General features: G+C 47.8%; 1 protein-coding gene across 9 annotated transcripts in view; it reads left to right on the top strand.

The window, feature by feature from the left end:
* ARHGAP6 (Rho GTPase activating protein 6) overlaps positions 1–6,299 on the top strand; it is a 474,622-nt gene extending 468,323 nt beyond the window's left edge. For 6 of the 9 annotated variants that reach the window (XM_045874487.3, XM_045874492.3, XM_064573731.1 and 3 more), the window contains exons 12-13: positions 2,445–2,525; positions 4,428–6,299. In XM_045874487.3, coding sequence (XP_045730443.1) covers positions 2,445–2,525; positions 4,428–5,125 — 779 coding nt within the window. In that variant the 3' untranslated portion in view covers positions 5,126–6,299. The other 3 variants (XM_064573733.1, XM_064573734.1, XM_064573729.1) reach the window with 3 other exon arrangements.
* The last annotated feature ends 5,838 nt before the right edge of the window (positions 6,300–12,137 follow it).

The raw sequence follows: 12,137 nt of genomic DNA, 5'->3' as shown, positions 1-12,137 counted from the left end.
ACCCAAACAGACACCCTGAAAGGGCTGTTTTTTGATGGGTTTTTTTTTTCGGGGGGGGGGTGTTCTAAATCATAGCATATTTATTTTTATTTTACAAATATTCATGTCAAAAAATAATTTTTAAAAATTGTAATGAAAACAGTAACCCATGTTCCCCTCAAGCGTAAAATTTATTTTTAAAATGTGGAACTTGGGGCGCCTGGGTGGCTCAGTCAGTTAAGCATCTGCCTTCGGCTCAGGTCGTGATCCCAGGGTCCTGGGATGGAGCCCTGCGTCGGCCTCCCTGCTCAGCGGGAGCCTGCTTCTCTCTCTCCTCCCTGCTCATGCTCGCTTCTTGCCATCTCTGTCTGTCTCTCTCTCAGATAAATAAATAGAATCTTTAAAAAAAGTAAAATGTGAAACTTTATTTTTTCTAGTCCTTGTCCAGGTGCATCCCTAATTTGATATATTTGTTTTCAAAGCATAGCTGCTTTTGAATTCAGCTTATTTTACTTAAAATCGTATCATTGACATTTTCCATTTTGCTAACATTCTTCATGGCCACTATATATTCCCATTAAATCGATGTATCATAGATTTCTGACTATTCCCTTTCTCCCTTTCTGATGCATATAGATGATCTCTAGTTTCTGCTCTTTTAAATTAGTGACACATTTTCTGTATGCAATATTCTCTGCAATAACAGCAACAAAAAAGGCAGTCTGAAGAGACTTTTGCTATTATGAAAGGCATGGCATATTTGGGTCTCTAAATACAAATTCAAAGAGAGATTACTAGACAACTTACCACTAAGAAAGCTTGATTCTTTCTTCCCAGGATCAGTGTGTTTGCTTCGTGGTTTCTTAGCAGGTAGGCTAAGATACACATTAGCTCTAATTAGCAGGTGGACTAAAGCACATCTTTGTTCTTTCTGTCCATTCGATATCCCGGCCAACTCTAACACTGTGGTCCTCGATTTTGTATCCAGGGAGACATCTGACAATGTCTGGGGGCGTTTGGGGCTGTCACAGCCCAGGACGGGGTGCTACTGCTGTGTAGACAGTAAAGCCCAGGGCTGCTACTCAGCATCCCACAGCACACAGGACGGCCCCACACAGAGAAAGATCCGGCCCCAAATATCACCGGTGCAGCGGCTGAGCAATCCTACCTAAGCGTAACTTTCTCCCTGGAAATAACCTCACCCCGAGGGAACTAGAAACAAGTCGTGTTAGGGGCGCCTGGGTGGCTCAGTCAGTGAAGCATCTGCCTTTGGCTCAGGTCATGATCTCAGGGTCCTGGGATCGAATCCCACATTCGGGGGATCCTGCTCAGCAGGGAGCCTGCTTCTCCCTCTCCCTCTGCCCGCCGCTCCCCCTGCTTGTGCTCTTTCTCTCTCTGTCCAATAAATAAATAAAATCTTAAAGAAAAAAAGAAAAGAAAAGAAACAAGTCATGTTAGTATCCCATGACAAGAGCGCTTGATTTGGAGTCAGTAACCATGCTGCCACTTTCAAGCTGCAGGACCTCGTGGGAAAGATTGAGTTTTTTGGAGTCCCCTTTCTTCCTTGTATGAAAACTAGGAAAGACAGCCGTATTCATTCATAGAGCTTAACCAGCTAATCCATGTAAAGTCCTCAACCCGCAACTTGGCACGTAGGAAGCGCTCGACAGTCCTCGCTCCATAACCACGTGCAGTTCTTAGCTGCTCCTTCCGCCGCTGGCCTCACCTCTAAAGTGGACTCAGGGCATCTCCTGGGAATTAAAGGAGAGAGTGCATTTGAATGGCTGCCACCGGGAAGCGCCCGGTAGACTTTGGCTTCGAGAAATACTCATTATGATCACATCCCAGGCTCTCTCTCTCTCAAATAAATAAATAAAATTTTTAAAAAGACAAAACAACACATGCATTTATCATCTTACAGTTTGGGACTTCAGAAATCCAAAATGGGTCCGCAGGGCTGCATTCCCTCAGGAGGCTCTAAAGAACAATCTCTTCCCTTGCCTTTTCTAGCTTCCAGAGGCCGCCTGTGTTCTTGGGCTCATGGCCCTTCCTCCACCTTGAAAGCCAGCAATGTAGCATCTTCTCTTCCACCTTCCCCCTTATAAGGACCCTTGTGATTGCATCAGGCCCGCCCAGATAATCCAGGATCATCTTCTCATCTCAAGACTCAATCATTTCATCACACCTGTAAAGTCCCTTTGGCGCATAACCTCTTTACAGGTTCCGAGGATCGTGGCACAGGCATCTTTGGGGGGCCTGATTCTGGGTACCACAACCATTAGAGAGGAAGCCTTTTTGTAAACCCCAAATGGGATAAGCCCCTGAAAGGCAGGCATGCGTCATATTCTGTCTTGTATCCACCACAGTCTTGAATGTGGCGCTGTTACGAAAATACTGGTTTCTTGAGTTTTGCTCTTCACCTTTCATTGTGAGTGACATACCTTTCTCTATACACTTTTTCCTAGATATGTCAGAGGAGCCTTTCAATATCTGGGGAACTTGGCATTCAACATTAAAAAGTGGTTCCAAAGACCCAGGAATGACAGGTGACATATTATCTTTTCAAGACCGTTTATTGCATTTACTTTTAAACTTAGTATTCTTTAATTTTTGCCTTACTGTCGTATTACTACTTGCCAAGCATTATTTGGAAAATGCTGAAAATAGGGGGGAAACCAGATCAAGCTATACTTAGCCTTTCTGCCAAAATACATCAGTCTTTCACTATATTTCATTTCACTTCCTTTGCAAGGGTTTTTAAACATAGCTACCGTCATTCTGTCCGTGCAACTTGGTATCATCTGTTTAACTTGCATTTCCCACTTATTTGCCATTTTTATTGTTAAGGGCCACGTAGTATTCCAGAGTGCATACTCATAGTTTACAACCCATTTTTTTTTTTGTCATCGTTGTAATAAGTTATGCTGTCAGGAACCTCTTTCACGTACTTTTTGTTTTGTATTTTCAACGATTAATAGATTCACAAAATTTTGGAAAGCAAGTTACACATCCAGAATAGGGCAGTGGGTCCAAATATTATGCACCTTTCCAAGCACCCAGAGGTACAGCCCCTTCCCCGCCCACCTCGGTGCAGTCGTCCGGGGCGTTTCAACATGCGGTGCCGGCGCTGCACATCATTGGGTTTGCATTTTTGCTAAATTGAGGGCACTCGGGTGGCTCAGTCGTTAAGTGTGTGCCTTCTGCTGAGGCCGTGATCCCAGGGTCCTGGGATCGAGCCCCGCATCGGGCTCCCTGCTCGGCGGGGAGCCTGCTTCTCCCTCTCCCTCTACCCCTCCCCCTGCTCATGCGCACACACTCTCTCTCTCAAATAAATAAAATCTTTTAAAAAAGAAAACAAAATTGTATTTATTATTTTCATTTGCATTTCTTTCTCACCATTATTTTCCAGTTTCTCTATTAATTAGCTGAACTTTCCCAAGCTGGTGTTTTTTATTTTTTTATTTTTTATTTTTATTTTTTTAAAGATTTTATTTATTTATATTTAGAGAGAGAGAGCAAGCAGGGGGAGGGGCGGAGGGAGAGAGAGAGAGAATCCCAAGCAGACTCCGCGCCAAGCTCGGAACCTGATGCGGGGCTCGATCTCACGACCCTGGGATCCTGACCTGAGCCGAAATCAAGAGTCGGCAGCTTAAACGGACTGAGCCACCGAGGCGCCCCCGCCCATATTCCATTTTTAAAGCTCGGTGCATCTTTACTTTAGCGGCCTCTAAGCCAGCTGAGTTTAGTACTGACCCATTACGTAACCACATTGCGTTGTATCCTACGAAGTGCTTTTACTACCTTTTCCCCCAAGGATAAACTATTCCAAGATGTTCTGCTCCATTTCCTTCTGCTATTTCAACTCTGCTCAGTCCCTGTTCAAATGCTCATATCTCTTGCGCAAAATGATCTTCTTCTCTTTCCCTGCCTGCTTTTTAATAAGTGGGAGGACGGGGCCAGTCTTTCCCACACTGGTGGCGGTGGGGTCTACACAGCAGCTGCTGTCTTCATTACCTTCTGGCCCGAGATGGGGCATTTTAGGTTCAGTTCGTTTATTCCAACACCTTTTACTGACATGGTGGAGACATCAAAGCATTATCGTTGGTGTCTCCTCAGGACTGCAAATCGCACCGAACGAGAAGAGAACACTTTCTTTACCTTCCAGGTTCAGAAGCCACGTGGAAGGGGCCTTTCCTGAAACAAATTAGTGACAAGGACTATTGAATCTAGTTTGACATCCGGATCTGGAGCTGCTCCGTGAATTGTGCCAATAGCAAAGCGTGATTTGTCATTTCCTTTCCTAGGACATGTTTTACTTTAGGCAGCGGGAGGAGTGCCCTGTGCTTTCTCAATTTTTGAAGGTGGCCGTGGGAAGGAAATAGCAGGACACATCCCAGGAGGGATTCTACAAACTAACTCCATTTCTCGCCCTTCTCTCCGGCTTCCAGGTTCCTATGGAGACCTTTTTGAGAGCAGTGCCCTCCGACCGGGGCCATGCTCCCTTTCTCAAGGGAACCTGTCCCCAAATTGGCCCCGAGGGCAGGGGAGCCCCACAGAACTGGAAGGTGGCCTGCAGGCCATTCGGAGGACTCAGACCACGGCCACCATCGTGGAGTGCAGGGCCTGCCCTCCTGAGTCGCGCGTCTGCAGCACGCCCCACATCCAGGGCGGCGGCAGAAGGTGTGAGCAGGCCACACCGAAGTCAGAGCAGTATTTGACTCTGAGCAGCGCCGAAGACCTCACTGAGAGTGAGCTCGATGTGGTCTGGCTGCAGAGCAGAGCCAAGCCTTTGCACCAGAGACCTCGAGGGAGTGAGAAGCGTGACAAGAGGCCTCCGCCTCCGTATCCTGGTCCCGGGAAGCAAGCTGTAGCGTCATCCCACCAGCCAGCAGAGCCGCTCTTGTGGAGGCCTCAGAGGCCAGAAGAAGGTTCCAGAACAGCGTTGGAAGAGGGAAGCCAAACAGCCGAGCGAGAGCAGCAAGCCGCTGAGCAAAAACTGAGCAGCGCCTACTCCACTTCCGCCAGCGATCAGAACAGTAAGACTTTGGGTGACCCCAACTGGCTGGATTGGCAGAGAGAGCGGTGGCAGATCTGGGAGCTCTTATCGACCGACAACCCCGATGCCCTCCCGGAAACGCTGGTATGAGCCCACCCAAGCGCACACCCCCACGGCCCAGACAGCCTTCTTTCACTCCGTAGGGGAAAAAGTTGGTGTTGGACAATTGGACACTTGCTGGTTTTTCTTCTTTAACACTTTAAAAAAAAATAACACGAGAGAAACCCAGCTCACTTAAAGATAGAGAGCACTAGTACCCTTGCCATTTATAATAAACTTCTATTGCATAGCCAGCCTTAGGAGAAAACGAAAACAAAAACGGATGGTGATATCCAACCGAAAAACTACTCGCGTTGGCTTTGTATAAGATAAAACCCTTGCTTTGATATAGCTTAACTGTATTTATGTGACTTCAGTTTTGACTGTTGTATATTCTGTAACAGATTCTGTATGATAATCGTATATGATATATTCACAGAAACAGAAGGAACAATTTTTAAAAATCACTTCACTTATACTGAGTAATGAGATTCTATAGAATGTTCTAGAATATGCACAAGCAGGTTTCTGTGCTTTTGCCATAGCTTTTTAGCTGGGGACAGCCCTTCCTTCAATGCCTAGGAAAAACACTAACAAAACAAAACAGAGTATGCCAAGCCATATTTTTATATAGTCATGAGATGCAAAAGAAAACGTAGTCACTGAATGCTTTTTCATATTGAATATGTTTTAAGGAAGATATTAAATTTGATACATTATGGAATATATTTTTAGAATCTGTTTAGAAAGGATTCAGTTAATCGAACAAGAGAAAGGCCGTGCCTGACAAAGAAAGAATAATTAAGAAGTTGTCCTTCCCATTTTAGATCAAATTCAATTTTATATAGACCATATATAATATATATTTATATATAATTTTTATGTATTTTTCAAAAACTACAAACTGGAATCCAACTATAAAGCGTTTAAGCATCCAAACAGAGTATTCAAATTACAGAACAAAAGTTTTTCCTTTTGCCCCATAATCAGTATTAACCAAATTATAAGCAAAGCTTTGTAAAGTAAGTCACGTTTGGACAAAAACTCCAGCTTTGTACTTACATCGCGCCAAAGGCCGAGGACATGTTTTCTTCGGTAATTTTGTGTGTATCGTAAAATGCTCCTACTACATACTTCAGTAGTTTCAAGTTTTTCAACCGCAAAACCATTTTTGACCAGCAGGTGGCGATTCGCTTCAGTATTTTACGAGATTTTTTTTTTTTTTCACTTCGTAAGGGAATGTGTATTATAGAAGAAGAATTTTTTATGAAACATGCTACTCTTAATTTTCATGTCGGCAGTGACATTTTCCGTGGTGTTTCTTAAAGTTCTGTCTTGTGCCATGATGAATAAAAAGCTAAACAAATGCTTTGTTTCCGGGCATTAAATCTAATGCATGAACTCGCCACTCCGTTCCAGACACGCACTTCGCTCTGCACAAGTCCAAGTGTCATAAACAGCAGCGATACTATACATATACCGCTCGAGAGCTGGTAAAAGCTATCAGATGGTTTGGGGCCACCGACACACTTAGAAAGTCATGCTCATTATTTGTTGCAAGTGAAGGCTGATTGTCAGTCACTCAACCGAAACTCAGTTGTCAGTGCGGAAGTGTTTGTGCCGCAGGCTGGAGACCCGCTGGACAGGTGGTGCCCAGCACGGTCCCTGTACGGGACATCTGTCCTTTATAAAGGCCTTAGATGCTTCCTTTGGCTCAGGGCCAAAATAATGACGTCTAGACGTGGTGTCTAACGCTTCTTATTGGGCAAGTGATCGGGCTGTCTTCAGGCTCTGCCACTGGGTCCAGCACCCCCGCCGCCCGCTGGGACTCGGGAAGGATTCGCCCGCCGGTCTCCGGCTCTTCCTGGAGGCGCACACGCAGCCGAAAGTCGTAAACAAGACTGCGAGCAAACCCTACTTGATGGTGGATCGCGAGTTGCTCTTCCGTGTCACCCCCGCTCCTTCCTATTGCTGCTCACCGTGTGTCTTCCAGGCTTTGCGTCCGACCACGAGCTGCCCAGTTCTTTGCCTCCGCTCGGTCACTGCGCAGGCGCCTCGGGCACCGGGGCCGGGACGGCGACGGCAGAGACGGCCGAGCGTGAACTTGTCTTCGTCTAAGGCGCTGTTGACATGTTTGCTGCGGTTTTTTTATAGAAAAAAAAAAAAACATCTTTTGTACCAACGGAGGTGGTGCAAATGAAGAAAACTTGTAAATGAGCCCAGCTTGCTTCTTCGCTCACGCACATCTTCCCACACGGGCCTGGGCAGAGGAACAGCATTGGGATTCAGCGTCGGGAGACGCGGGGGCCAAGTGCAGGCCCGCGGGCGCCGTCGGCTGATAAGCAGCCCGTGGGGGGGGGGGGTCAGACTCCACAGAACAGAGAGGAAGGAAAGGCAGGGACTGGAAGAAGAGGAGTTGGAGACAGGACCACAGCTCGACCAGACAGAATGTTAAAACGGGACTAAATCAGCAGCAAATGTTCAAGACAAAAAAAATGCAAAGCAAAGGAAAATTCCAGTAAGGGCTGAGAATCTTCCGCACAGCCGAGGCAACAGACGGCGCGGTGCAGATGGGAGGCTGCCCAGAGGGGTGGCTGGGGTGTGCACCCCTGGCCTGCTGAGATCCCCAGTGCACGCAGGTGCTCGCATCCCCAGCCCCAACGGAAGGCGCCCCGGAGGTGGCAGAAGGGTCAGAAGATTCTCAAAACTCAATTCAGGCTACATCTGTTCAGCCTAGAGTGACCCACTCATCCCAGTTTGCCTGCGACATCCCAGGTTTAGTAATTAAAAAAACCCATGTCCAGCTCATAGCATGGCCTGGCAGGCCAGGGGAAGGTGGGTCGGGGTGCAGAGCCCTCTACCTTGGCACCTCGCAGGTAGGGTCACCAGATCAGATAGAGGACATCCAGTTCAACAGTCCGATAAGTGAATGACCGTATTTTAGTAGGAGTATGTCCTGTGCCATATCTGAGATGTAATTATAGTTTAAAAAGATTTCTTGCCCCAGATATGGCACGGGACATACTTACCATAAGAAGTATTTTAAAAGTCATTCACTGTGTATCTAACGTTCAAATTGAACCGAGTGCCCATTGGCTAAGTCTGACAACCCAAATCTCCAGCCTGGTAGCCCACCCGGTCCCCAGTGGCTTGAGGTCTTCACTGAGTGTCGCACGGAGCGTCACCAGTCCTGAAGGACCAACTGCATGCCTCGACTTCCATGCGGAGCCACGTTCCCTGCAGCCTCCAGCCATGTCCTCCTCCAGGGCATCTTACCCCAGCCTCCCTGGGGTCCCAGCCTTGCTGCCTCTCTTGCATGTGTCTCCCGTGTGTCTGCCATCACCCTTTTAGCCTCCGGTTCTTGGGTCCCTTTCTGTCTCCTTCCTCCCCGCTCCTCCACACCACGGTCTCTTAGGTAGCCTATAATACACACCTCATCACAGGCACGCCCCTGCGGCCAAACCACTGATGCCCTCCTCCCCCTCTGGCCCACAAGACGAAGTCCCCACTCCTCGTGGTAACATCAAAGCGCTCCACAATCCAGCCTCAATCGACCTTCCGCCCATCATCTCTCCCCAAAACTGTACCCCCTACTCTGGCCTCATCCGGGAAACACCCCCTTCCCGCACGCAGGATGCGCTTTCACACTTCTGTTCCAAGGGGCCTTCAGTGCTCCTCCCTGCTTTTCCTAGTCTTCTGAAGGCTGTTTTCCTTGTAAAGTTAGCCTGAATCTTCCTCTCCCATAAACATGCTGAATCATATCATTTTTCAGGCACTTGGCGAACGTGGCCGTTTTTAACGAGCGTTGCTGTGCGTTCTCAGGACTGCTGCACGTCTTATCTCGAGGTCATTCCCACTCTGTCCTCGATGGCAGGGACTGTGTGCTCGGGACTGGGCAGAGACCCAGCATACGGTTGGCGTTTGATAAATGTTGGCCAAACGTATGCATATGAATATGATCAGGCAGTTTCCCATGCAATGGAGAAAAAAATACAAGTCCGTTGACCTCCCAGCAAATGCAGAGATAGAGGTATGTTTGCCAAATAAAAAGGCTTTTGAGGAAACGGGGACACAGTCTGGGGAGAAGCTGATGGCAAGCACAGAGACCCTGTCTCCTAACCAGCCAGGCCCCACAAAGACGCGTCGCCCAGCTCTGTAATATCTGGGACAGAGAGGGCAGGTGGCTTAGATGTGGTACCTTTCCATTCTTAAGACAAAAAACTTAATAGTAAACGTGGCAAGTAAATGTTTATGTGCATGCTTCCTGGTTGGTGCTCACTTAATGACTGAAAAGAACAATGACCTTTTTTAAAGTGTGGGCTTCCCGGTTCAAAGAGGACGGTTCAAAGAGGACGAGGTTTGAGTCCTGGCTTTGTCATTCATGAGCTGGGTGACCTCGGCCCAGCCCATTTCACTTCTCTGACTCTCCATTTGCTCGGGGTAGTCAGGGCATAACAACACCTCGCCCTCGGGATTGTTCTCCCAGCCAAGTATTAACCAGGCCCGACCCTGCTCAGCTTCCGAGATCAGACGAGATCGGGCGCCCTCGGGATTGTTCTGAGGGTTAAGGGAGAAACAACCTGGAGCAGCGCTGAATTAATAGTCAACAAATAGCAGCGAATCGGTGTCCCACATGAGATCACTTTAGAAGAAACAAATTGGGACCCTCTGCTGCAAGATGCTGGTACTAGTAACTAATATTTATTAACAACATCTGCTCGAACCCAAGTGTTTTACTCCGCCACTCATTTAACCCCCACAAGCAATAGGAACCACAACCATCCTCTCTTTCCGGAGGGCAGAGGTGACTCGGAGTGACCTCAAATGAGTTGCCCAAGGTCACACAACTATAGGGTGGCAGAACCAGGATTTGGTGGCAAGCCGTCTAGGTGCGCCAGCCTGCCATCTGGATAATTCAGAGAGGCATGAGCAAAGCTCTGTGGTTCTCGGAGCCCTGGGTCTCCTTCCTGAAGGGGAGGGGCTCAGCGGGAACTTCCCCGGGGGAGGAGCTCCTGCCTCCGGGGTGACAACTGAGCGAAAGGGATTTAAAAATTCGTAGTGAAATAATCCTCCTGTGGGCACCGCAGTTTACTCTAAATGATTCGTCTGAGTTAGGCTAAGCACGAGACACTCTCCTGGGAATGTACAAGGGTAGGAGGTGCCAGGACACAGACCTAATGCTGAATTGGCCCAGTGAGCTTGAAGAGGAGTAACCTTATTTTCCATGGTTGTGGGAGACACCCCCCTCCTGCCCCACATCATACCTACCGGCCATAAACAAGCATTGTAAAGCTCAGGCAGCAACTAGGAGCCATCCTGAGGATGATGAAAGGAATCCACCCTTTCAGGATAAAGCTGAAATTAAGCATGAAGGGAACAGCATGAGAGAGCTGGAATCGACCAGGCAAACACCCAACCTTGCACTTGTGGTGAGGAGTCCCAGCAAGGACTCTGCTACTTGTAGCCAAAAGCATCCTGATAATATTCCATGTCAAACCACTGGAGAGCCACGGGAACTAGCCACATGAACGTATCAAAAATGTAGAAAGAAAAAGCAAAGTGTTTAAATGATTCTGAGCAGAGCTCCAAACCAGTAACCTTTACTGTCCTTCAGGAGTCCACTCACTCCAATTGTGAAGTCTTCTCTCTGCACACAGTTGCTACGTTATAGCACTCAGGGCTTGTCGTTTCCGTGGCCCCATCACACGGGACATTGTGCATGTGAAAGCATTAAGTAAAAGCTAATTATAAACCCAGGCTAGCTCCCATGTGCCCATGCCTCATCCCCCAAGTAGACATAGAAACTTGTCTTAGAAACTTTGAACGTCTGCTCCAGCAGCTGCTACGATCCCACAAAAACCTTGGACCACTCGCTATGTGAGTGTGACACCAGGGTGAATACTTGGCACAAAGTGCTGTCAGCTTCTCTTCAGAACAAGGGCGCACACAAGCATGAAGCATTTATTGCTTATACAAATGGCGTGGCATTTTAGTACGGGACCTCTGCTGCAGCAATAAGTATATTATTTCTGTTAAAGGGGGAAGGAATAACTAATATGCATTGCTTTAATATGCTGTATGTTTAAGAAATTATGTAATTTTCAAAATTTTGCCTGAAGTTAGGAATACGTGGCTTTGGAAATAATTTTTGGTACCCTTTTACATGCGGGAAACATAACCTGTTTTAAATCTGGATACCTTTGTGATCCTGAGGACACCGTGAGCTACATTTTAGATTAGGAAGCACAGGAGCCTAATCATAACCTTTATTTTTCTCTAGCGGGACTTGTTTATGAAGTAAACCAAATGTCACCCTGCCATGTTTCTAGTTTTCACCGGGTCGAAGACTGCTACCTGCCTTGTCCTTATAGAGATTTTAAATACTATGAGCTTGCTTAGAGCAAGCACCCCAGTGCCTGCTAATCCTTCCAATTAACCCAGATCCGGAGGAGCCCCTGCTAGTCCACCGACAGGCAGCTGCTCCTTGGGAGAGGGGGGCGGAGGGCAGCCCACTATGTAGCCTTAATACTTCTTTTACGCCCAGTGCCCCCGCCTCGAACCATCCTTTCCTTGTTGGTGATGATGAGCCGATGGCTGACAGTCAGGGAGCATGTCCCCCTGCGGGCTCTGTTCTAAGAGCTCTCAGGTGTCATCTTGCAGTACCTGGAAACAACTCTCACAGGTGGGCCCTATGGTCTGGACCTGTGCCCCCCACCCCAAATCCATATATTGATGGTTCTAGGAGGCGGGGCCTTTGGGAGGTGCTTAGGTCATGAGGGTGGAGCCTCGGGATGAGATTAGCGTCTGTATGAAGGAGACTGCGGCGTGCTCTCTCGCCCCTTCCTGGGAGGAGGACCCCGGAGGAGAGGGGCCCCCCAGTGAACCTCCTCACCCGGCACCGAAGCCTCGCCGCCTTGACCTTGGACCTCCCGTCTCCAGAGCTGTGACCCACGCATTTCTGTTTGTAAGTTGCGCAGCCAGTGGCATTTTGTAATAGCAGCCTGAACAGACGAAAACGGTTTTATTATTCTTTTTAAGGCTGACAAAGTCGGGACCCAGAGAT

This window comes from Mirounga angustirostris, unplaced genomic scaffold, assembly GCF_029215605.1.
Source record: "Mirounga angustirostris isolate CCGP_5_RB_7025 unplaced genomic scaffold, mMirAng1.0.hap1 SCAF_11, whole genome shotgun sequence".
NCBI classification, from domain to species: domain Eukaryota; kingdom Metazoa; phylum Chordata; class Mammalia; order Carnivora; family Phocidae; genus Mirounga; species Mirounga angustirostris.
The sequence above is the reverse complement of the archived record's forward strand: the minus strand, read 5'-3'. Positions and strand labels throughout refer to the sequence as shown.